The sequence below is a fragment of the Rhinopithecus bieti genome, unplaced genomic scaffold (assembly GCF_001698545.2).
Source record: "Rhinopithecus bieti isolate Rb0 unplaced genomic scaffold, ASM169854v2 scaffold_6947, whole genome shotgun sequence".
NCBI classification, from domain to species: Eukaryota; Metazoa; Chordata; class Mammalia; order Primates; family Cercopithecidae; genus Rhinopithecus; species Rhinopithecus bieti.
In genome coordinates, this window is record NW_016805294.1 from 749460 (window position 1) to 774801 (window position 25342).

The following is a 25342-nucleotide window of genomic DNA, read 5'->3' on the forward strand; positions in this document are numbered from 1 at the left end:
ATTCTTGCTCCATTTCCAGATTATTCATTTCTAAATTAGCATGTAGAAGTTCACTAAATAATCATCTAGTGGCCTGGCAGAAATAGTGAATTTCCCTAAGTGCCTTTTTTTTTGTTTTTTCTTTTGTTTTGTTTTTTAAACAAGCAGTAGATGGTGCTTTGGTCATAAGGGAAGATATAGTCTATTTCCAGGACTATTCTATATTTTCAGTATGGCTGGATACTAATTATTTGCCAGCCTCCTTTTCTAAATTGTAAGACATTCTTGGAGGAACAGTTCTAACTAAAATCTGTTATGACTCCCCAGGTTTTAAAATAGCTAAATTTAGTAAGGGAAAAAATAGTCTATGTTTTAGAAGACTGAACTTGGCAAACTAACTTGAATTTTGTGCTTTGTGAAATTTTATATAGAAATGAACTTTCCCATTATTTTCACCCACATGTAATTTACAAAACAGTTCATTACAATTATCAGTACATTTTGATACTGAGGTAAAACAAGGCTTAAAAACTATTATACAGTTTGCTTGGCGACCTGTTTTAAAAAAATAATAAACCGTTCATTTCTCAGGATGTGGTCATAGAATAAAATTATGCTCAAATGTTCAAATATTTTGATTGCCTCTTGAATTTATTTGCTAATTGTATGTGTGTGTGTTTCTGTGGGTTTCTTTAAGGTTTGGACAGAAGGGTAAAGCTATTAGGATTGAAAGAGTCATCTATACTGGTAAAGAAGGCAAAAGTTCTCAGGGATGTCCTATTGCTAAGTGGGTAAGTATAACTTAATAAAGCCTTTGGTCTTAAATCTTGGGCATTTTGATTTGTAAATCTAACCCTGAGAATTGGGTTACCCAGATCAAAGACCCATGCCAATTAAAAAGAATATTACCTGTATTTTTTATCATGTGTTATCTCTTAAGAAGAGGCAGATTAATTCTAAAATCAACAAACTGTATTTAATTGAAAGAATTTAGTGATGAGGAGGAGGTCCATTCTAGTGCCTGCTAAATGTATAATCCTTCTTAGAATGTGAAGTGGTCCTTAATTTTTTAAATACCTTCAGTTAATCTTTACATTGTCATTTGTGCAAACCTTGAACTAAGACTTACATATCTTTCATCTAGCTCTGGTTTTAATGCAGGTGGCATTTAATTGTCCCCACTGTACTGGGTATAGTACAACTATAAACATTGTTATAGTTGCTAAACCCATAAGGAATAGTTTTGCATCTCTCCTTGTTCTGATACTAGGGTCAAAGGCCACTTTTTATAGATGGGCAGCAAAAGGCAAATTGCACATGGTGATAAATGTTGCCCTAATTGTGACCTAGACATGATAAAATATACATACGTAAGTGCCCTTATCTGCTGCAAGTGACCCTTGTTTTGTTTTGGTTGGGGTGGGGGGTGTTTGGGATGGAATGGTGATCTGCACAGGTGATTCGCAGAAGCAGCAGTGAAGAGAAGCTACTGTGTTTGGTGCGGGAGCGAGCTGGCCACACCTGTGAGGCTGCAGTGATTGTGATTCTCATCCTGGTGTGGGAAGGAATCCCACTGTCTCTGGCTGACAGACTCTACTCGGAGCTTACCGAGACGCTGAGGAAATACGGCACGCTCACCAATCGCCGGTGTGCCTTGAATGAAGAGTAAGTGAAGCCCAAGGCCTCTACCCTCTTTGCGGCCACTGATAGGAAAGCCCAATCTTTGGTTGGAAGGAAGAGTTCAACATGCACTTTTACATTTATAAAATGGGGATCAAAATGCCTGTTTGGCAGTCATGCGATAAGAAGTTGTATTTGCTAATGTGAATAACTTGAGATGATTTCATTACCTGAATTGTACAGACAGTTTAGCCACTAATTAGGAGCAGAGTGTCTGTACCCACATGGCCTCAGTTATACTATAAGCTTGAAATTATTTATGTGCTCACATGCTACAAGTGACAGCTCCTGTGTGCCTGGCCATATTAATATGTATTGACTCCACTTCCATGTTGCAGTATCTGAAAGAGAAAGTAAGTCTAATGAGAAACATTGGGATTCGCAGGTCAAATACCTTCCATATGTATGTAGCAAAACCAAAATACAGTGCCGTAGAAGTTCTGTAGAAATAGAACGGATTTTTACTTTCATTCAAACTATTCATTGTTTTAACAATAGTAATCAAAACTGCTTCCACTTTTACTGCTGCTAAATGATCAGGAAATTACTGGGTATGGATATATATTATTTTCCAGGAATATAAGAATTTAGAATAGAACTGCAAGAGTATGCGCTTAAATATATTTAGTGCATCCAGTTGCTCCTGTTTTGTTTTCAACACCATCCACTTTGCCCGAAGTCTAAACCTTCACTTGGAAAAAGTTTGATTTTTAATATTCCTCTACTGTGTTGATAATCCTGTATAACACTAAAAGAATATATGAATGTTCATGGTGCTACACAGAAATCTTACAAGTTATTTTGCTCACGATTGGTTTTAAAATAATTTTAATTTTGCACTATTTCCTTTAGTCTTGTTTTCTCTGCATCCACCAAACTATAGAATCATTTGCTGAACTTATAAGAAATGCTCATATTGCTCATTGCAACAACTAGCCAAATTTGTCCTTTGCTGTTTAAAACTCTAACAAGCATGGTTTTACTAAATTTATCTTAACACAGTTTCTCTCTCTGGGTTGTGGGGAGACAAATCAACTATAAACAATCTCTTTAGAAAAGTTACTCTTTCTATATGAAAGTGTGACTTGACTTTCTATGATAATTATCCAAAAATTTATGGTGTATACCTGACCACTTTTACAAATGATTAATTGGAAAGTAGAAATTGCTGATTCATAACATGTAACTTATAAACTTATGATGGACTACTTTAAGCATAATTTTTTTTTTTCTTTTTTAAGACGGAGTTTCACTCTGTCACCCAGGCTGGAGTGCAATGGCGCTATCCCGGCTCACTGCACCCTCCACCTCCCAGGTTCAAGCAGTTCTGCCTTAGCCTCATGAGTAGCTGGGATTACAGGCATGCGCTATGATGCCCAGCTAATTTTGTATTTTTAGTAGAGACACGGTTTCTCCATGTTGGTCAGGCTGGTCTGGAACTCCTGACCTCAGGTGATCCACATGCCTTGGCCTCCCAGAGTGCTGGGATTACAGGCATGAGCCACCATGCCCAGCCTAAAATATTTTTTTAATCTACCCTGATTCCTCTTGCTCTTTCTGAAGAAAGATTTTTAAAAATGTAGTTAGGTGCCTTTAATTACAAAAACAAATAAAAATTAAGGCAACTTGGGCTCATACTGGTAATAGCATTTCTCTCAGGAACTCAGTAATACTGCATTGTCTTTAAAGCATATCTCTTAGACTTGATGGTTTGAAATTTTAAATCACTGAAGAACCTCTCGTGAAAATGATAGTTTTAAAATTTCTTTTCAAGAATAGTCCTACCGCAATATGTTTGAATTTCTTGAAGTTTCCTGGAAACTATATTTCATTCATTGTAATGAATTTAATTTTCATTAGCATAGATCTCTAATATTTTTCTCGGCTCACTGCAACCTCTGCCTCCCAGATTCAAGAGATTCTCATGCCCCAGCCTCCTGAGTAGCTAGGATTACAGGCACCCCACCACCATTCCCAGCTCATTTTTGTATTTTTAGTAGAGACAGGGTTTCGCCATGTTGGCCAAACTGATCTCGAACTCCTGGCTTCAGGTAACCCACCTGCGTTGGCCTCCCAAAGTGCTGGGATTACAGGTATGGGCCACCACGCCTGGCCAGCTTTTCCATAATTCTTGTAAATGCCAATGCCTGAAATGGAATCTGTCATATAAAAAAATTACATGAAGAACTTTTATTATTTTGCATTTGAAAACCATGAAATATGGTTGGACCAGAGTCTCAGAAAGCTTGTAGTTTGTTAGTTTAACTGCTCTAAATGTCAGGCACGTACAAAACTATTAAAAGACATGCTTCCAATATGAAGACAATGTAAAAGCACAGCTGTACACTTTTGCTTTTTGTCTAGTTTCAAGGTAAAGATGAATAGTCATTTAGATAATGCTTTAACTATGCTTATGCATACTTAGAGCAGTTCTCCAAAATAAAAAATTTTAATACTTAAATACATGATTAAAATAGACACATACCCAATGTCAATACAGAATTTACTCAGAAATAACTTTTGAAGTTTCTCCTACCCCATAAATAGATTTTATTTTATGGCTGGCAGAAGTGAAAATTACAACTTTTTGCCAAGGACAGAGAATAATCTCAAATTGGGGCTGCGGACTCAGTTTTATGTTCAAAGCTATGTGAACCTCATCATTGAGTTCTTACAAATCCCTGTGTCCACATGCTCCAAACCACCCACTGTGAGTTCAGAAAAGAACTCTTGAGTGCATCTATCAGTGGGAAAGTAAAACTGATTTTACATTTCCTTTGAGCCAAACCAGCTGTTTCTTCTTTAAAGATTTCCCTTTGAGATTTCCATTTTATGACTAAGTCTAACCAGTATTTTTTTGGCAAGTAAGAATTGTGGGAGTGTATCTGTCATCATAACGAAATCAAAGCCAGAAATGCCTTCTGCCGTAGTGGGTGATGTTAAACATTTCAAGGAACTTTATATTATAAAAATTGTCAAACATAAAAGGAAAAGTGCAATATAATGAATTCCATGGACCCATCACACAGCATCAATATTTATCAACATTCTATCAATATTTTTTCATATATTTTTCCCACATCCCCTCCCACTAGTGTTTGAAAGCAGAAGACAGGTAACATATCATCTTACCTGTTAACACTTCAGGATGTATTTCTAACAGGTAAAAACTTTATCATTTAATATTTAGACTATGTTTGTTCAAATTGTCTGATTAGATTCTATTTCAAAAACCCACATAAACAAAAATGATGTTGAGAAAGAGCCCTTGCACATGATTGACACTTCTGAGTAGTGTGATCCCAGTTCATGTCCATTGTCTGGGATAGCTATTAAATAAAACTTCCTCTCGTAAAATTGCCTCCATTTAGAAGATAAATTATATGATTCACAAGCCTCTTTTTATTTGTAATAGCCCTTCCCCTTTTTTTTAGGAATTTTTTTTTTTTTTTTTAAGAAACTGATTTTCTCTGTAAAATTCCCCACATCCTGGATTTGGCCGATTTCATCTTGGTTCTTTTGTTTAACCTATTCCTCTATCCCCAGTATCTTCTGTGGAATGGTAGTTTGACTGGTTCTTTTTCTTTTCCTTTCTTTTCTTTTCTTTCTTTTTTTTTTTTTTTTTTGAGACAGGCTCTCACTCTGTCACTTAGGCTGGAGTGCAGTAGCCCAATCTCAGCTCACTGCAACCTCCACCTCCCAGGTTCAAGCTATTCTTGTGCCTCAGCCTCCTGAGTAGCTGGGACTACAAGCATGCGCCACCTTGCCCAGCTAATTTTGTACTTTTGTAGAGACTGGGTTTCGCCATGTTGGCCAGGCTGGTCTCAAACTCCTGGCCTCAAGTGATCCGCCCTCCTTGGCCTCCCAAAGTGCTGGGATTACAGGCACGAGCTACCACACCCAGCTGATTTTTAAGTAATATAAGTGTGTGTGCATGTATAGTATACATTGGCGAAAACGCTTCATAAGTAGTGCTAAAATCATCTTATTTATATACATCAGGAGACACATAATGTCTGCTTGGTTCCCACTTTAGTGATGTTAATAGTGTTTAGCATGTTTGTCAGCTTGATCCATCATTATTTTCCTCGTCAAACTTTCACCTGATAGTTTCACATCAATTGATAATCATTGCCTGTTTCCATTATTTTGTTTTCAAGTTGACAGTTTTCTCTCACTTGATGTTGTGTAAATTTGGTTATATAAATTATTTTGCTAGTTTTTCTATGCTGTATACATTTGAATAACTGACCTAATTGTACTTTAAAAATATTTTACAATTAGAAGTCCAAATAGTAAATCAAAGATTAAGAATTCTTGCAGAAATCTGTTATATAGATATTTTAATATTTGCCCTTTGTATCGTTTACCATGAGCCCAATTTCAAGTCATATTAAAATGACTGTTATGTGCTAATTCTAACAATGTTTGAAAGACCCCTATCAAAATAAAAATACCTTTTAGTAGCCACTTTATGTAGAAAATCACCTTTAAGTTATTCCCCAATGTTTTTTTCTGATTGAGATATAATTCACATGCCATAAAATTCACCCTTTTAAAGTATACAATTCAGTTGTTTCAGTACATTCACAAAACTGTGCAAATGTCACCTCTACCTAGTTTCAGAACGTTTCCATCATTCCCATAAGGAAATCCTGTATTTATTAGGCAGTCACTTCCCCTTCTTCCCTTCATCCTTCCTCCAAGTGGCAACCACCAATAAACATTCAGTTTCTTTGGATTTGCCTATTCTGGGCATTTTGTATTAGTGAAATCATATATTTGGCCTTTCTGTCTGGCTTCATGTATCTTAATGTTTTCAAGTCTCATTCATTTTATTAAAAAAAAAAAAGTACCTTTTTTGGGCCATATATCTATTCACACCACATTTTTTGAGACAGTCTCGCTTTGTCGCCCAGGCTGGAGTGCAGTGGCGCAACCTCAGCTCACTGCAACCTCCGTCTCCCAGGTTCAAGCGATTCTCATGCCTTAGCCCCCAAGTTGTTGGGATTACAGGTGTGCGCCACCACACCCAGCTAATTTTTGTATTTTTAGTAGAGACAGGGTTTCACCATGTTGGACAGGCTGCTCTCAAACTCAGCCTCAAGTGATCCTTCTACCTCAGCCTCCCAAAGTGCTCGGACTTACAGGCATGAGCCACTGTGCCCAGCCACATTTTCTTTATCCATTTATTAGTTAATTGACATTTGGATCATTTCCACTTTTTGGCTATTATAAATTATGCTGCAATGAACATCAGTGTACACATTTTTGTGTGAATGTATTTTCAGTTATCTTGGGATATACACCTAGGAGTGACATTGTTATTAATATGGTAACTCTATGTTTAACTTTTTGAAGAACTGCCCAGCTATTTTCCAAAGTAGCTGCATCCTTTTACATTTCTGGCAACAATGTATGAAGGTTCCAGTGTCTCCACATCCTCAAGAAAATGTTATTGTCTTTTTAATTACAACCATCCAAGTGGGTATGAAGTTTATCTCGTGATTTTGATTTGCACTTTCCTAATGGCTGATATTGGGCATCTTTTCACGTGTGTACTGACATGTATTTTTTTTTTTTTTTGAGAAAAGTCTACTTATGTTTTTAATTGTGTTATTTTTAGAGTTGTAAGAATATGTGTTGATACTCGAACTTTGTCAAATGCATGGTTTGCAGATATTTTCTCCTATCCCACAGGTTGTCTCTTCACTTTGATAATGTCCTTAAAGTGCAAAAGTTTTAATTTGATTTTGATGAAACTCAATTTCTTATTAATTGGTAGCTTGTGCATTTGGGGTCATATTTAATAAATCATTGCCTCATTCAAGATCTGAGAGACTTACACCTATGCTTTCTTAGAGTATTATAACTTTAGATCTTATATTTAGATTTTTAATTAATGTTAATTTGATAGTGAGAGGTAAGAGTCCAACTTCATTCCTTTGCAAGTAGCTGTCCAGTTCTCTCGGCACCGTTTGTTGAAGAGACTATTTTTTTTCAATTAATTGACCAAGATGTGTGAGTTTATTTCTGGACTCTTAATTATCTTAATCTGCATGACTTTTCTTATGCCAGTACCACACTGTGCTGATTCCTATAGTTTTGTAGTAAATTTTAAAATCAAGACAGGTAAGTCTTCCAACTTCATACTTTTGCTTACCATGTTTCTTGTGTTTCCATATGAATTTTAAGATGAGTTTGTTGTTTCCTTTCTGGATTTTTTTTTTTTTTTTTTTTTTTTTTTTTTGGTAGAGCTAGAGTCTTACTATATTACCCAGGCTGGTCTTGAACTCCTGGGCTGAAGAGATCCTCCCGCCTAGGCTTCCCAGAGTACTGGGATTACAGGTGTGAGCCACCACATCCGGCCCCCTTCTGGGACTTTGACTGGGGTTCTGTTGAATCTGTAGGTCAATTTGGAGAGTATTGATATCTTAACATTAATGCTTCCAATTTATGAACACAGGATATTTTTCCATTTATTCTTAAATTTCTTTCAGTAATGTTTTGGATGAAACATGCACAAAGTCCTGCACTTTTTTTTTTTTAAGACAGAGTCTCCCTCTGCTGCCTAGTCCAGAGTGCAGTGGTGCCATCTCAGCTCACTGCAACCTCCACCTGCGGGTTCAAGTGATTCTCCTGCCTCAGCTTCCTAAGTAACTGAAACTACAGGTGCGCGCTACCATGCCTAGCTAATTTGTTTGTGTTTTTAGTGGAGACAGGCTTTCACCATGTTGGCCAGGCTAGTCTCAAACACCTAGCCTCAAGTGATCTGACTGCCTTGGCCTCCCAAAGTACTGGGATTACAGGCATGAGCCACCACACCTGGCCTGTATTTCTTTTGTTAAAATTTTTTTCTGTGTATTTTTTTTTTATCCTACTGCAAAATCAATTTTTTTGTCAATAATATATAGTCATATATTTCACTTTTATATATTGGTCTTATATCCTACCAACTTGCTGAACTAGCTTATTAGCACTAACTTTTTTTGGTAGATTCCTTAGGATTTGCTACATACAAGATTATGTCATCTACAAGTAGAAATAGTTTTGTTTCTTCACTTCCAATCTGGGTGGCCTTTTTTTTTTTTCCTTGCCTGATTACCCAGTTAGAACTTCCAGAAAATGTCAGGTACAATTAACAACCGCAAACATCCTTGTCTTATTCCTCATTTTAGGAAGAAATTTTTAGTTTTTCACCATTAAGTATGATACTAGTTGTAGGTTTTGTTTAAAAAAAGACTGTGTCAAGTTCAGAAGTTCCTTTCTGTTGCTAGCTTGTTGAATAATTTTATCATGAAAGGGTGTTGAACTTTTCTCAAATACTGTGGCTACATCTAATGAAATGATCATGGTTTCTTCTCCTTTATTCTGTTAATATGGTGTATTATATTGATTCATTTTTATACATTAGATTAACATTATATTTCTGGAATAAATCCCACTTGGTCTCAGTGTGTATTACTTTTTATATATTGCTGGAGTCAGTTTGCTAGTATTTCATTGAGGACTTTTGTATCTCTGTTGATAAGGTATATTGATCTTGAGTTTCCTTGTGATGTCTTTGGTTTTGGTGTCAGAGTAATTCTGAGTTCGCAAAATGCATTGGGCAATGTTCCCTTCTCTATCTTTTGGAAGAGCTTACAAAGGATTGGTTTAACTCTTTTTTAAAATGTTTGAGGAAATTCTCTACCCCTGGGCTTTCCTTTGTGGGAATTTTAAAGATTTTAAAAGAGATTATTTTTAAAGCAATTTTAGGGTAACAGCAACGTTGAATGAAAGGCACAAAGCTTCCTCAAGTACATGCTGCCCCTATATGTGCATAGCCTCCCTCATTATCAACATCCTTTACCAGAATGGTACATTTGTTGCAATCAGTGAATCTGCATTGACAGTTATCACTGAAAGTTCATAGTTTAGAGTTCACCTTTGTTGTTACATATTCTGTGAGTTTGGATCCATGTCTAATGATACTCATTCACCATTACAGTTTCATTCAGAGTAATTTCACTGCCTTAAAAGTCCTCTGTACCCTACCTATTTCTCTCTCCCACCCCACTAACCCTTAGCAACCAATGATCTTTTTATCTCCATAATTTTGCCTATTCCAGAATGTCATATAGTTGGAATGACACAGTATATGTAGCCTTTTCAGACTGCTTTTTGTCCCTTAGTAATAAGCTTTTAAACTTTCTACCATGTCTTGATAGTTCATTTCTTTTCGGCATTGAATAATATTCCATTGTCTAGTTTATCACAGTTTATTTATCCATTCATATAGTGAAAGACATCTTAGTTGCTTCCAAGTTTTGACAATTACTCCTTTAAGTAAATACCACAGAGCACAGTAGTTTGATTGACAGTAAGAAATATACTTTCTCAGTCTGTATCTTGTTTTTTCATTCACTTGACAGTGCCATTTGCAGAACAGAAGGTTTTAATTTTAATGAAGTCTAGGTTATCGGTTAATTCATGAATAATATTTTGGTCTTGTATCTAAAAGTCAACACCAAACCCAAGGTCATCTATATGTTCTGTGTTATCTTCCAGGAGTTTTATAGTTTTACATTTTATATTTAGGTCTATGACCCATTTTGCATTAATTTTGCAAAAGCTATAAAGACTATGTATAGATTCACTTATGTGCATGGAGTTGTCCAGTTGTTCCCGTACCGTTTCTTAAAGACTATCCTTGCTTTATTATATTACCTTTGCTACTTTGTGAAAGATCAGTTGATTATAATTAAGTGGTCTGTTTCTGGACTCTTCATTCTTTTCCATTGATATATTTGTCTAGACTTTCACCAATGCCACACTATCTTGACAACTTGAGCTTTAGAGTAAGTCTTGCAATCATGTAGTGGCAGTCCTCTGACATTGTTTTTCTCCTTCAGTATTGAGTTGACTATTCTTTTGCCTGTTACTAAGTGATAAAAACCAGTCTGAGAAGACTGTATATACTGTCATGTATTGGTCTTTTGCCTCTCGATATAAACTTTAAAATTAGTTTGTCAATATCCTCAAAATCTTGTGGGAATTTTGATAGAATGCACTGCATTTCTAGATTGAGTTAGAAATACTGTCATCTTGACAAAACGCATCTTCCTATCAATGAACATGGAATATCTCTTTATTTCTTTGATATCCTTCATTAGAATTTTACATTTTCCTCATATAGACCTTGTACATATTATATTAGATTTATACATAAATATTTCATTTTGGGGGTGCTAATGATAATGTGTTTTTATCTCAAATTCTGCTTGTACATTGTTGGTATGCAGAAAAGTGATCAACTTTTGTATATTCAACTTGTTTCCTGCAACCATGTTATAATCACTTTATATCCAGTTTTGGTTTTTTTGTTTTGTTTTTGTCATTCTTTTGTATTTTCTAGGTGAACATGTCATCTGCAGGACAACTTCTTTCTAATCTGTATACCTTTTATTTTCTTGTCTTAATGTATTATCTAGGATTTCCAGTATGATGTTGAAAAGCACTGGTGAGAGGCAACATTCTTGCCTTGTTCCTGATCTCAGCAGGAAGTCTTCAATTTTATCAACATTAAATATGTTAGCTGTATGGTTTTGTAGGTATTCTTTTTCAGGTTCAGGTAGTTCCCTTCTTTTCCTAGTTTACTGAGAGGCTTTTGAAAATCATGAATCAGTGTTGGATTTTGTAAATACTTTTTTTTCACCTATTGATATTACCATATGACTTTTTTAAACTTATTAATGAAATGGATTACATTAATTGATTTTCAAATTTTGAACTAGGCTGACATACCTGGGGCAAATCCCACATGGTTGTGATACATTATTTATATATATTGTTGGATTTGATATGCCATTTGGTAAGGACTTTTGCATTCATGGTCATGGTTGCTATTAGTCTGTAGTTATCTTTTCTTGTAAAGACTTTGGTGTTGGTATTAAGGTAATGCTGGTCTCATAGAATAAGTTATGAAGTATTTTCTCTGCTTCTGTCTTGAGATTGTGGAGAATTGATATAATTTCTTCCTTAAAACTTTGGTAGAAATCAGAATGAACCATCTGGGTCTGGTACTTTGTTTTGGAAAGTTATTACTGATTCAATTTCTTTCATATAGGCCTATTTAGATTATTATTTTGTGTAAATATTGGTAGTCGTGTCCTTCAAGGAATTGGTCCATTTCACCTTGTTAAATGTGTGGGCACATTTGTTCATAATATTTATTTATTATCCTTTGTTTTTGAGACAGGGTCTCACTCTGGTTGCCCAGGCTGGAGTGCAGGGGCATGATCTCAGCTCACTGCAGCCTCGACCTCCTGGGCTCAAGTGATTCACCCACCTCAGCCTCCCAAATAGCTCGGACTACAGGCACATTCCACCATGCCTGGCTAATATATTTTATTATTATTAGAGACGGGGTTTTCCTTTGTTGCCCAGTATGGTCTTAAACTCCTGGCAAGCAATCTGCCTGCCTCAACCTCCAAAGAGTGATGGGATTACAGGCATGAGCCATGACACCTAGCCTGATGGCAGAACTTTTTAAGAAAAATAGAATGGTATATGTCATTTTCCAAAATTTTTTCCCCTCCTCCTATGGAAGCATGAAAGTATTTTTCTCTAGTATTCATTATGAGAATGTCATCTGGCTCCTGAATGTAGAAAACTCACAAAACTGTGAGGAACCTGTTATGACTGGATGCCTTTGGAGTTGTTCACACTGAACCTCCAGCAATTCATCACTTATAGTTCAGATTTTCCTACCCCAATACTGGTTCCCACAGAGGTTTCTGCTCCGGTAAGTTGTAATTCTTTTTATCCATCTGTCTCTCTGGTTTTGAGGGCAGTGATTTTCCCTGTGACCTCATTTGTCCGACAGATCTAAATAGTGTTGATTACATCTTTTAACCTGTTGTAAGTATATTCAGATTTTCTGTTTCTTCTTGAGTCAGTTTTAGTAGTGTTTTTCTAGAAGTTTGTTCTCCAGCTCAGCTTTAGCTCCATCCTATAAAATATGAGTATGTTGAGTTTTCATTTACAATAAGGTATTTTCTAATTTCTGTCTTTTTTTGATTTCTGATTATATGAGTATATTTTTACCTAATTACCCAAATTTGCTTCTGTTATTCACTTATAATTTTTTCAGAAAACACACTTTGCACAATTTTTGCAGCATTCCATTTATTTAGACTTGTTTTATAACCTGTCATACAGTCCATCCTGGAGAATGTTTCATGTGTACTTAAGAAGAATGTGTATATTCGGCTGTTGGTGGGTGGCATGTTTTATAGATGTCTGTTAGACCTTGTTGATTTATAGTGTTTTTTACAATTTGTTTTCTTTTTAATCTTCTGTCTTTTAGCCATTATTGAAAGTGGATTAGTAAATTATCTATCAATACCTTTAATTCTGCCATTTTTTGCTTCATGTATTTTGGTGCTCTGTTGCTGATTACATATATGTTTACATTTGTTACATCATTTTAATGGCTTGAACTTTTTATTATAAAATGTGTATATCTTGTAGACATCACATAGTTAAATCTTTTTAAACATCGATATTGCCAGTCTCTGCCTTTTAATTTTTCAATTCACAATTCATATACATTTAATAAAATTATTGATAAGGTAAGATTTGTCTGCCATTTTGTCTATATCTTGTCTTTTTTTGTATTCAATGGATATTTTCTAGTGTACTGTTTTAACTCCTTTGTCTTTTACTAAATTTTTTGATGTTATTTTCTTAGTGATTTCCCTGGGGATTACAACTAACTTATAAAAGCTAGTCTGAAGTAATACCAATTTCATTACAGTATAAGGAAACTTTGTTCCCATATAGCTCCATTCCCTCTTTTTACTCTGTGCTATTTTACAAATTACATTTTATATATTTTATGCCCATTAACACAGATTATGTTTTGTCTTTTAAATCAGATTGATACTGTCATTTAAATCAGATATGAGAAAATAGTTACAAACAAAATACATATATGATTTCATATTTATCTATGTAATTATCTTTACTGGTGCTCTTTAAGCTCTTAGGTGGATTTGAGGTAGTGTATAGTGTCCTTTACTTTCAGCCTGAAGTACGTGTTTAGTATTTTTTATAGGACATGCCTGAAAATAATAAACTCTTATTTATCAGAGAATGTCCTAATTTATTATATAATACATTTCTGAAAGATAGTTTTGCAAAATACAGAATTATTGGTTGACAATCTTTTTCTTGTGGTTCTATGTCATCCTACTGCCTTCTGGTCTTCATTGTTTCTGATCAGAGGTCAGCTATTAATCTTATTGGGATTCCTGCGTACATGATAATCATACAGTTTTCATGACTTTCTTGTGTTGTTGGCTTTCAGCAATTTGGTTATGATGTTTATATGTATGCATATCTTTGGGTTTATGTTACATGGAGTTAGTTGAGCTTCTTGGACATGTAGATTGATGTTGTTCATCAAATTTGAGAAGTTTTTGGCCATTATTTTTCAAATATTCTTCCTATTCTTTATTCTTGATCCTCTACTTTGGGGACCTGCATTGTCTATGTTGGTATGCTTTAAGGTCTTCCACAGATCTCTGAGGTTCTGTTTATTTTTTCATTTTTCAGACTGAATAATCTCAAATGACTTATCTTCAAGTCCCTTTTTCCCCTTCCCTCCTTTTCAACTCTGCTATTGAACCCCTCTAATTTTCTATTGCAGTTATTACACTCTCAGCTTTAGAATTCTATTTAATAATATCATTTTCTTGAGTTTATCTCATGTATTTAGTAAAATTCTGTATTCTTACTTTAGTTATTTAAATACAGTTTTCTTTCATTATTTGGGAAATATGTGAAATAGCTGACTTAAAGTCTGTCCAGTGGCCTAACATCTGGACTTTTTCAGGGATAGCCTCTATTGACTACTTTATGTGGGCCATACTTTGTTTCTGTTTCTGTTAATTGTTTAGACATTTTAAACTAATGTAATGGCTGAGAGCAGTGGCTCGTGCCTGTAATCCCAGCACTTTGAGAGGCCAAAGCAGGAGGATCGCTTAAGCCCAGGAGTTCGAGACTAGCCTGTGCAGCATAGTGAGACCCTGTCTCTACAAAAATAAAAATAAATAAAATAATGTAATCTGGTAAATCTGAACATCAGATTCTACCCCCTGCCCAGAATATGTTATTGTTTCTGGTGGTGGTGGTTTATTTCTTTTTCACTACTCCTATCAAGTTTGTATTGTTTCTCTCATAGATAGCCATCGAAGTCTTTACTTGGTTAGCTTAGAGGTCAGCTCAGGATTAGACAGAATTCCTTAGGTGTCCGAGACCAATAAGTCAGTCTTTGACAAAGGGGTCTGTATGTGTGTTGGGGCATGCATTCAACACTCAGCCAGGCTATTTACAGCTCTGCATTAGCCTTTATTCCCTGCTTGGGCGGTCTCACTCAAGGTTAGACTGTGGTGAGAGTTTAGGGCTTTCTCAGGTCTTTTGTGAACCCTACATTTTTCCCACGAATATATTTTCAAAGCTTCCTATGGATCATCTCATTTCCCAGGTTTTACTTTTAAGTTTTTTTAGTTATCTTTTTTTTGCTCCAGTTGTTAGCTACACCTCAGTGACAGTATTCAACAGTTGCCTATGATTATTTGATAAATGCCTCTGTGGAAAAGGTGGTTCACACTAGATGAACTCCAAGTTAGATAAAGTAAAGATAACCTTACTAGAGGGATCTTCCAGGAAACTACTAAACAGGTCAAGTAACGTGAGGTCTCTGTGAATGGGACTTTAGAGTATATCCAGCCAATCTGGCCTCCTCTAGTGGCAGCATGGCTGCTGCTTTTCTTTTTTTTTTTTTATTTTTTATTTTTTTTNTTCCATTCATGTTGTTGCAAATGACAGGATCTCACTATTTTTCATGGCTGCATCGTACTCCATTGTGTATAAGTACATTTTTATTTTTTTATTTTTTTATTTTATTTATTTTTTATTATACTTTAAGTTCTAGGGTACATGTGCATAATGTGCAGGTTTGTTACATATGTATATTTGTGCCATGTTGGTGTGCTGCACCCATCAACTCGTCAGCACCCATCAATTCATCATTTATATCATGTATAACAGAGATGAAAACCAGGGGCTGCTGCTTTTCATAATAAATGTGGGCTGTTTTGATTTGAAGGCTACCATAGAGCTGTGGGGAAAGTTAAAATACCACAGAGCTCACTGTTCTCACTGAAATCCTGTCTCCTTGAATAAATTCCCCCTATATTGCTGCAAACTTTTTGCTAATTTCCAGATCTGAAAAAGCTGATTCTGACAGTATTTATCAGTACTTTTATTGCTTGTATGGAGGAGAAAATTTTCAGATATCCTTATTCTGCCATTATTGCTGACATATATAAAGGGATCATTTCTAATTGTAATATTCCTTTTGCATTTATTAGCTGGAATACTTTACAGGACTTTTCTTCATCAACTCTTTAGTTACCACTTAATAGTAGTTGGTAAGAATGACAGAATAAATGCATGGCAAGAATCTTTACTTGTCAAATTTCAGAGATTTTGATGGGAAATTGTATTTAGAGATCACAATCAGTGTCTAGATGTGCTCCCTGCTACAGAGATGTCATTACATTTAGGCTTTTTTAATGGGCAAATACATGAAGTAGTTATTTTTTAGAAAGAAAATCTGAGATTAACTCAAATCATTAATTCATACTGTTTTTTCCTGTTCATAGTTAAGATGACAGAGTATTATTATCTTTTGTTTTGCTTCTCTTGTACACTGAAATTCTTGGTTTTTGATATTACCAATTATTTCTGTCACAATATACATACAGTAATTTAAAAATAATTTACAGTGCTACCTGAATATTTTTTCTTTGTAAGTTGTTTTATCTTTCTTTTTCTTTGCTTACTTATGTTTGTTGTCATTAGGATCTATCAAACTAGAGCTATACAGCTGTAATACTGTATTTTAGCCAAAAACTAGGAAGCACTCAAATGCCCATCAATGGTAGAATAACTTGTCACATTTTTATAAGATGGAATATGGTACTCAATGAAAATGAATAAAGTTCAACTACATGCAGTGATTTGGATGGATATCCCAAACATAATGGAGAAAGACAGACACAAATATATTATATAATTCCATACACCTATGTATATATCAAGTATAAAAGTAGGCAAAACAAGCCATCGATAGTGGCGCACACCTATAGTCCCAGCTATTTGGGAGGCTGAGGCGGGAAGATCACTTGAGCCTAGAATTTCAGGTTCAACCAGTGCAACGTAGCAAGACCCCATCTATAAAAAAGAAAACAATATTAACATAAGAATAGGCAGAACTACTATATTCTTAGAGAAGTTACTGTTAGGAAGACAGACAGTGACTGAGAGGCAAAATGAGGGGATATCCCAGGGGATAGTAAATATTTTGTTTCTTAGTGTGGGTTCTACTTACCTGGGTATGTTGCATTTGTAAACTGTAAAATTATGTGTACTTTTCTGTATGTGTATTATATTGCAATAAAATTGTTTTAAAGTCAATTGGAATAGTTCTGTGTGTGGTTATGCCATGGCTTAATACAGAGTTAGTTTAGGCTTCTTTTCAAACTCATTTTGCATATAGACACCCAGAATATCAGCTGCACGGCCTGTATAATGCTATCCATAGCAATGAATTTGGTCTTTTGATTTCTCAGGAGAACCTGCGCCTGTCAGGGGCTGGATCCAGAAACCTGTGGTGCCTCCTTCTCTTTTGGTTGTTCATGGAGCATGTACTACAATGGATGTAAGTTTGCCAGAAGCAAGATCCCAAGGAAGTTTAAGCTGCTTGGGGATGACCCAAAAGAGGTTTGTTTACTTCCTGATGTATAATCACTTTATTTTTCATGGAGAATTCATTAGCATAGATGGAGTGAACAATATGACATATCTTGGTAAGCTATTATCAAAGTTTTTCCCAAACTGTAGATACACACTATTTTTTAAGTTGGCATAATAATCATATTATGCCAAAATAATAAAATTTGAGCAACAAAAACTTCCTCGTTGGTCTTTTATGTTAACTCCAAAGTTTTAAAGGGGTGTCACTTCATTGTTAAAACTAAATGAGAATTGGTGGTTTTTTTCATATTTTGACTTTGAATTATGGAAGTTACATAAGTACTACATTCAGAAAAGACCATTTTTAGTCACATTTATATGCCACGAGATTCAAATAATTTAAAGTCACTGTAATGAATGCATTTAAGTAACTAAAACATATTTAGATTTTAATGTAACTCTAATGGAAATAAATGGACATTGATTTCTCACCAAAGTCATTGGTTTTTGTCTTGTCTCTAGAATACCTATTTCTTAAAATATAATTTGCAAATTGATAAATTTAACAACTTTTGGGTGGGCATGTAGTCTAGAGTATAGATACTTCTTGACTTATGAGGAGACTACATCCCCATAAATCCATTGTAAATTGAAAATCCATTTAATACCCCAATAAACCCACCCTAAAGTAAAAAAAAAAAAAAAGCCATTATAGGTCAGGGACTGTCTCTGTACTAATTGAATGATTAGAAAACCTCAATATACTTAGCATTTAGACATGACCACATTTTCAGTCATTCTATACACTTACAATCATGTTTTGAATTTTGAATACAATTCAAGTATTTCCATACTATAGATATAACGTTGATGAGTCCCTTTAAATGAAGAATTTGTTAACTTTATTAAGCTTTCATTTACTATTATAGTCACAATTAATAAAGCAAGTGCAAAAATTCCTGAAATCACAAAGTTTTTTTAAAGGATGTTTTCAGTAATTAAACATTACTTAAATGTGTGAGACATCATTTCATAAGACAAGAACATGAATATTAATAACAATGAAAAGTACTGATTTTGCATGCCGCCATGTTAATTTTCTACAGATAACCTTTTTTTTGCCACTATTTTATCAATTAATAAATGTTTATCACTTTCACGAGGTTTCATGTAAACCAAATCCAGAGGATCCCAAGTAACTTACTGCCTCTGTTAGGTGGGAGAGCCCTGTTCAGAAACCTCCTCACCTTCTAAAATTTACATATCTGCTAGGTGGTTATGTCTCCCAACTTTTTTTTTTTTAGAGAAATATCAATCTGAAATGAAGACGTTAAGTATAAATGGAGCAGCTAAACATGACCACCTACCATTCTTTAACAGCATATTACTTGGAAAAATCTGTTCATGAGCAGGGCAAGTGGGAGTGTAACTGAGCATTTCCCCTTTCGAGTAAATTTTGCAGTTTTTCATGTATCCTGCATTCTAGTTCTGAAGCATTTTATCCATATTTGAAGTATCCAGTAAATTTTAGTTGCTCTATGGAGAGATCATTTTAAATTTTTTTTTTTTTTTTTTTTTTGAGACGAAGTCTTGCTCTGTCGCCCAGGCTGGAGTGCAGCGGCCGGATCTCAGCTCACTGCAAGTTCCGCCTCCCGGGTTTACGCCATTCTCCTGCCTCAGCCTCCCGAGTAGCTGGGACTACAGGCGCCCGCCACCATGCCCGGCTAGTTTTTTGTATTTTTTAGTAGAGACGGGGTTTCACCGTGTTAGCCAAGATGGTCTCCATCTCCTGACCTCATGATCCACCCATCTCGGCCTCCCAAAGTGCTGGGATTACAGGCTTGAGCCACCGCGCCCGGCCTTCCAAATTTTTTAAATACTATCTTTATAAACATAAAATGTAAAGAGTAGAAAGAGAAAAATTAAGCTAAATAAGTTCTTTTAATAATTCATCTTCCTTGGTAGCTAAAACATGTGACCTCTTTAAGACCATACGGCTTCATTCCCGTAACCCTACTCCTAGCACAGGCTTGTATTTATAAAATGAAAAATATCCACATGCAAGTAGAAAATCAATCTTATGAAAAAAACAAATAGCTAGATATTTACTAGCACATATAAAATTAAATGATAGTCATGTTTTAAAGATGCTTTATTTAGTAATAAAGGCACTGTATATTGTGTTTTGGATTCAAAATGTAAGGGGAATAATCTAACTGATAGCCTCTTTTACATATAGAGAAAATGGACTTAGAATTTAATATGTAGAATTATTCACTTTATACAGGAAGAGAAACTGGAGTCTCATTTGCAAAACCTGTCCACTCTTATGGCACCAACATATAAGAAACTCGCACCTGATGCATATAATAATCAGGTAAGTTTAAATAATCATTGGCAGTGATTGTAACAATTTACTTGTTACTAATGACCTACGTATGTCCAAAAATAGTTTTGAAAGAATGATTTTTAAATATTATTCTAACTTTTCCTCTTAATTGTTGAAACCACTGTAGTGTTCAGTTTCGAGTATATGAAAATTATACCATACAAAAGTACATTTCTTTTGTCTTTTAGCTGTTAAGACATGAGCTTTTAAGAGTCACAGGCTGTTCTATCTAATCTTGTTCTCATATGAATAATTTTGTTTCTGTAAACAGATGGTGGAGATTACATCAAAATTATGTGGCCCAAGCTATAGGTTCTAACCACCTATTTTTACTGCATGTCTATAAGTATAAATGAGTATTCATAAGAATTTATAGACTTACAAATGCTCATGTAAAGCTATGCATATACTAACATTATAAGTACATATACTTGTGTCCAGATGTGTCATTTTGCCAGATCTTCCTTTTTTGTTTGACCTTGACTTCATATACCAAGCAAAAATATTTTTTTTCTATTTTATATGTGTATTCTAAGCTATAGCTAGTTAAGACAGGTAGATGATTTGGTCAGAAATTGCCCATGATGAAGGCAAAAAACTAAAATCTTCACTGTTTCAGTAACACCAACAACAAAAGCATTAAGTGAAAGTCTGTTACAAACCAAACATTGTGTTTAGTCACTGGGAACATAAAGGTGAGCAGTGCCATCTCTGTCTGTCTTTAAGAATTCTGTCTTTGCCGGGCATGGTGGATCACACCTTTAATCCCAACACTTCTGGGAGGCGGAGGCAGGTGGATCACCTGAGGTCAGGAGTTCTAGACCAGCCTGACTAACATGGAGAAACCCTGTCTCTACTAGAAATACAAAATTAGCTGGACATGGTGGCAGGCACCTGTAATCCCAGCTACTCGGGAGGCTGAGGCAGGAGAATAGCTTGAACCTGGGAGGCAGAGATTGCAGTGAGCCGAAATCGCACCATTGCACTCCAGCCTGGGCAATAAGAGCGAAACTCCATCTCAAAAAAATAGAATTCCATCTTTAACTGGGTGCAGTGGCTTACACCTGTAATCCCAGCTACCCAGGAGACCAGGAGTCTGAGGCTGCAGTGAGCCATGATTGCATCACTGTGCTCCATCCTGGGTGACAAAGAAGACCCAGATTCTAAAAAAAAAAACAAAAACCAAAAGAATTCCTTCTTTAGTGGAGACAGAGACATATAAAATAGCAGTTTTAGAATTACACAATTCCAGCTGGAATAGAACTTTGTGCACATTTCTAAAAAAATTAAAAAAAAAAAAACCTAAAAGTAGACTAGATGTAATGTCACAAGTGGCCTTAGATGCTAAATAAAGATCTTTGAACTTTATTCTGTAGGTAACCATTGGGCTGTTTCAAGTGCGTGTTGGGAATGGAGGGGTAAAGTGATGTAATTTATATTTTGAAAAATTTACTTAAAAGCCAAGTAAGGGAAATATAACTTAAATCTATGTAAGATTAGAGAGAGAAGAAAGCTATTGCAATCATTGGGTAAGAGATTTTAAGGACCCAAATAAATGGCAGGAGTTATAGCAAAAAGTAATTAAGTATGTACATGAACTAAGGTGGAGCTTAGAGAACTTGGTGACGAATTAGATGTGTGGATGAGAAGAGAATTTGGAGATCCAACAAATTTCCAGTTTGGACAGGTAGTTCTATTAACTAGTATCAGAAATCGGTAAGAAATAGTAAGTTCTGGGATGGGGAGAAGATATAAAAATATTGTACATGCTAGGCTTGACATGCTTCTAAGTTAATTAGATGGAGAATCAGAGAAAAATTCAGGCTAGCACTGTAGATTTGAGAGTTGGAAGAATGCTGGCAAGACTTAAAGTTGAATACATAGGAATGAAAGGAGGTTTTCAAAGTAGAGATTATAAAGAGGAGAAAGGGCTGATGATGGGATTCTGGAGCCATCAATCGTTTTAGGCATGAGTGGAGGAAGAGAAGCTAATGAAGTAAGCACTGGGGGAGGGAGTAGAAGAAATGGAGTAGGAAAAGTGAAAGAGGGAGATGGATGGATGGAGGAAAGCTGGAGGTGATGAGAAGATACCCAGAGCAGAGTAACAGGAGCAATAGGTATGGGGCTCTGGGATGTGTGCTCTGTCATTTACTTGATAACATTAAAGACTCTTGTGGGATTAGATTAGTTTACACAGCAGACATGGGCAAGGGACTAATCATTCCTAAAATGATTTAGCTACTCCTCTTTTCCACTGTGGACTTTTAACAGTCCTCAACAAACCTTTTGTTGTTGTTGTTGTTGGTTGAAACAATAGAGGCAAATTAAACGATGGTCTAATTGTAAGTTATTTTATGTCATAAATTACGTTTTTAGAAATGTGTATGAATATCTATGAAAAGTATTTTAAACACTTAATAGTTGGATTAACACTGTTATTTTGTTTAGCTAGTATCACAAAGTATAAGGAGTGCTTTGATACTGTTGTAAAAGTTTAATTCTCAGCAAGAACTTCTGAAATAAATCAAGCTATAAAAATAAGGAAGTGAATGAGTCTATGTTGCTAGATTTAAAGTTGGGCCATTTTCTATTAAATTAATTTTTAATAGGTGCTATTAATCAAATGCCTTTACTTGAGGAAAGAGGCAGAATAACAAACCATTGATGTTCTTTTTGCTCCCTTGATTCTTATTATGGACTGTCTCATACATGAAACTATTTTATACATTTCCTGAAACTTAAGTACCCAAAATATGAAGCCATCAAAAATTTTCAAGTTATAACAAGATGAGTAGATGTAATTCCCAATACGTGTTTTAATATTTATATATGAAACAATGTGTTGATGTAATATGTAGATAAATTAAGTCAATTAATAGTTGTAAATGGATGAGGTGCTTCTGAATGGATAAAATATTTTGATATTGCATGGTAGGTACTATTGGTAATGTTCATCCATGTATGTTCATATGCTTTAGAGATCAAAATGATAGCCATGTGATGTTTCCACACAGTACATGGGAAGACCATTTGATGTTATAGATGCTGTCATAAAACCTACTATTTGATCTTTACCTCCTTTCCCCAGCTGAATGTATTATCTCTATTTCTCACATCTGAATATTCTTCCTTGCTTTATTCCTTGATTTCATAAAATCTTATTGCTAAAGCTTAGTTGACTCTCCACAGCATCTCTTCTGTCAGTCCCATGGAATTAGACCTCCAGTTTTCTCCACTTAAATGTCCTTTCTTCATGTCTATCCAGTAGACATATATTTGGCTCTGTCTTTTCTATACCTGTCTTACAATTTAACAGTAGATTTGAAATAGCAGGTTTGAATCTCAAAATCATGTGCTATTCATCATACATGAAGATGACATTTTAGACAAATGCTTCTAAGAGAGCTTTCTATGAAGATGGAAATATTCTGTATTTATGCTGTTCAGTATAATAGGCAGTAGCCACATATGATTATTATTTAACAGTTGATATATGACTAGTATAATTGAGTTTAAATTAATTTAAAAATTAACAAAAACAGCCACATGTGGATAATGGTTACCATACTCAACAGCACAACCTTAGACCATGAGAAAGACATGCATTTAGAGTTGTCTTCCAAACATTTAGATGGATTTCCAGTAATTCATTCACAAAACCCTGCATGGTATTTTTTAGGAGATGGCATAAGTCTAATTTCCAGCTGATTGTATATCTGTTTTTGTTCAAGGAACAGAATAAAGCTAACCAGACCACAGCATGAACTGAACAGCCACAAACCACACATCTATGTTAAAGAGTAGTTGGTACCTTCACTTTCCTTTGGCCAAAGTTTTATGAGGTTAAATAGACAAATACATATATGTACAAATACATATATGAATCCAACAGTAAATAATATGAAGCCACCACAAACTTTTATCATAATGCAAGCTCATCTTCTAGCCATGATGGAGTAACAGAGACTAGATATGCCTTTACACATTTAAGAAAAAAATGACAAAATATATGAAACAATGGTTTTTAGAATAAGAAGTTTAAGAGACCAGTGGCACCAGAGAGAAAGGAAGTAAAAAGGTGAACCTATAATTACCCCAGTTTACTTCCTGAAGAGAGTATTAGGCTTCAGAGTAGGCAGTAGGAACCCAAACACACCCCAGCATTATCTCTGTATTAAGGAGACAAAGTTCAAAATTTGGAGAGGCCAAGGTGACGAGAGTTCACAATTCAGAATACCAGAGAGGAGAGAGTGTTATTGAGAAGAGTTCCAGAGACCTGCTGAGGGTTCTAATCCAGTCTTCAGCTGAGTATTGAACAGCACATGCATGTGAAAAAACTTCCAAGGCTAGGTAGGGAAAGAACCATCAGAGGAAGCAGGCAGAATAATCCCTTGATCTCACACAGGACCTAGAATAGTTCTTGATCAAACCAGCCAGCCAGAGAAGACTTCATAATACTATTCATAATTGTATTGCCTTGGTAGTAGAAGTAAATTTGACTGTTCTGACCTCATCTAAAAATGCTTAAAATCAAAACATAGAAGGACCAAACTGATGGTAAATAATTTAACTGCATTCCAGTACAAAAATTAAAAAAAAAATCTATCAACAAGGTAAAATTTATAGTGTAGTATTACATCAAAAAATACAAGACATACAAAGAAAAAAGAAAATATAACCTTTACTGGGGAGCAGAGAGAAATCAATCAATAAAAATAGTCCCAGAACTGACATATGTGATACAATATATAGATAAGTTCATTAAAATGGCTATCATATTTCATATGCTAAAATGCTAGAGGAAAGCATGAGAGTGATAAGGCAAGATTGGAAGATATTAAAATACCCTACAATGACCTTCTAGAAGTGAAAAATATATATCTAGATTAAAAATACACTAGGTGGAATTAACATATTAAGGAACTTGAAGACATAGTAATAGAAATATTTTGCTATAAAAACAAAACTGAAAAAATGAATATGTAAAAGACCTATTAGCCAATATTGTTACACTAATATGTGTGTAATTGGGGTACCAGAAGGAGGTGGGAGACAGAAAAATATTTAAAGAAACAACGGCCAAATTTTTTTCAAATTTGTTCAAAACTGTGAACCCATGGATCTCAGCAGCTCAGCAAACCCCAGATTTAAAAACAAAGACATAAAAAAAGACTATCAAAAATTGATAATCAACTTGCTTACAATCTGTGATAAAGAGAAAATCAGAAAGGCAAATGGAGAAAAAAGGACATGTTATACTTGGTGGGAAAAAATAAGACTCCTGTCTTCAGGACTTATTTTCAGGACTGTCTAAGACTTCATTCAGAAAAAGGCAAGAGAGAAGATGTAGGAGAAACACCTTTAACATACTGAAAGAAAAAAGACTATCAACCCAGAAATATATAACCAATGAAAACAACTCTCAAAAAAGACAGCAAAATAAAGAATATTTTTTCAGACATATAAAAGCTGAAAGAATTCACCACC

At 35.0% G+C, this 25342-nt stretch overlaps 1 protein-coding gene across 1 annotated transcript in view; it reads left to right on the top strand.

Annotated features, from left to right (window-relative positions):
- The window catches only part of TET2 (tet methylcytosine dioxygenase 2), a 134534-nt gene that overhangs the window by 96532 nt on the left and 12660 nt on the right, over positions 1-25342 (top strand). The window contains exons 5-8 of the mRNA XM_017872054.1: positions 677-770; positions 1436-1644; positions 17343-17493; positions 19754-19843. Of these exons, the coding sequence (XP_017727543.1) occupies positions 677-770; positions 1436-1644; positions 17343-17493; positions 19754-19843 (544 nt within the window). The remainder of the gene's footprint in view (positions 1-676; positions 771-1435; positions 1645-17342; positions 17494-19753; positions 19844-25342) is intronic.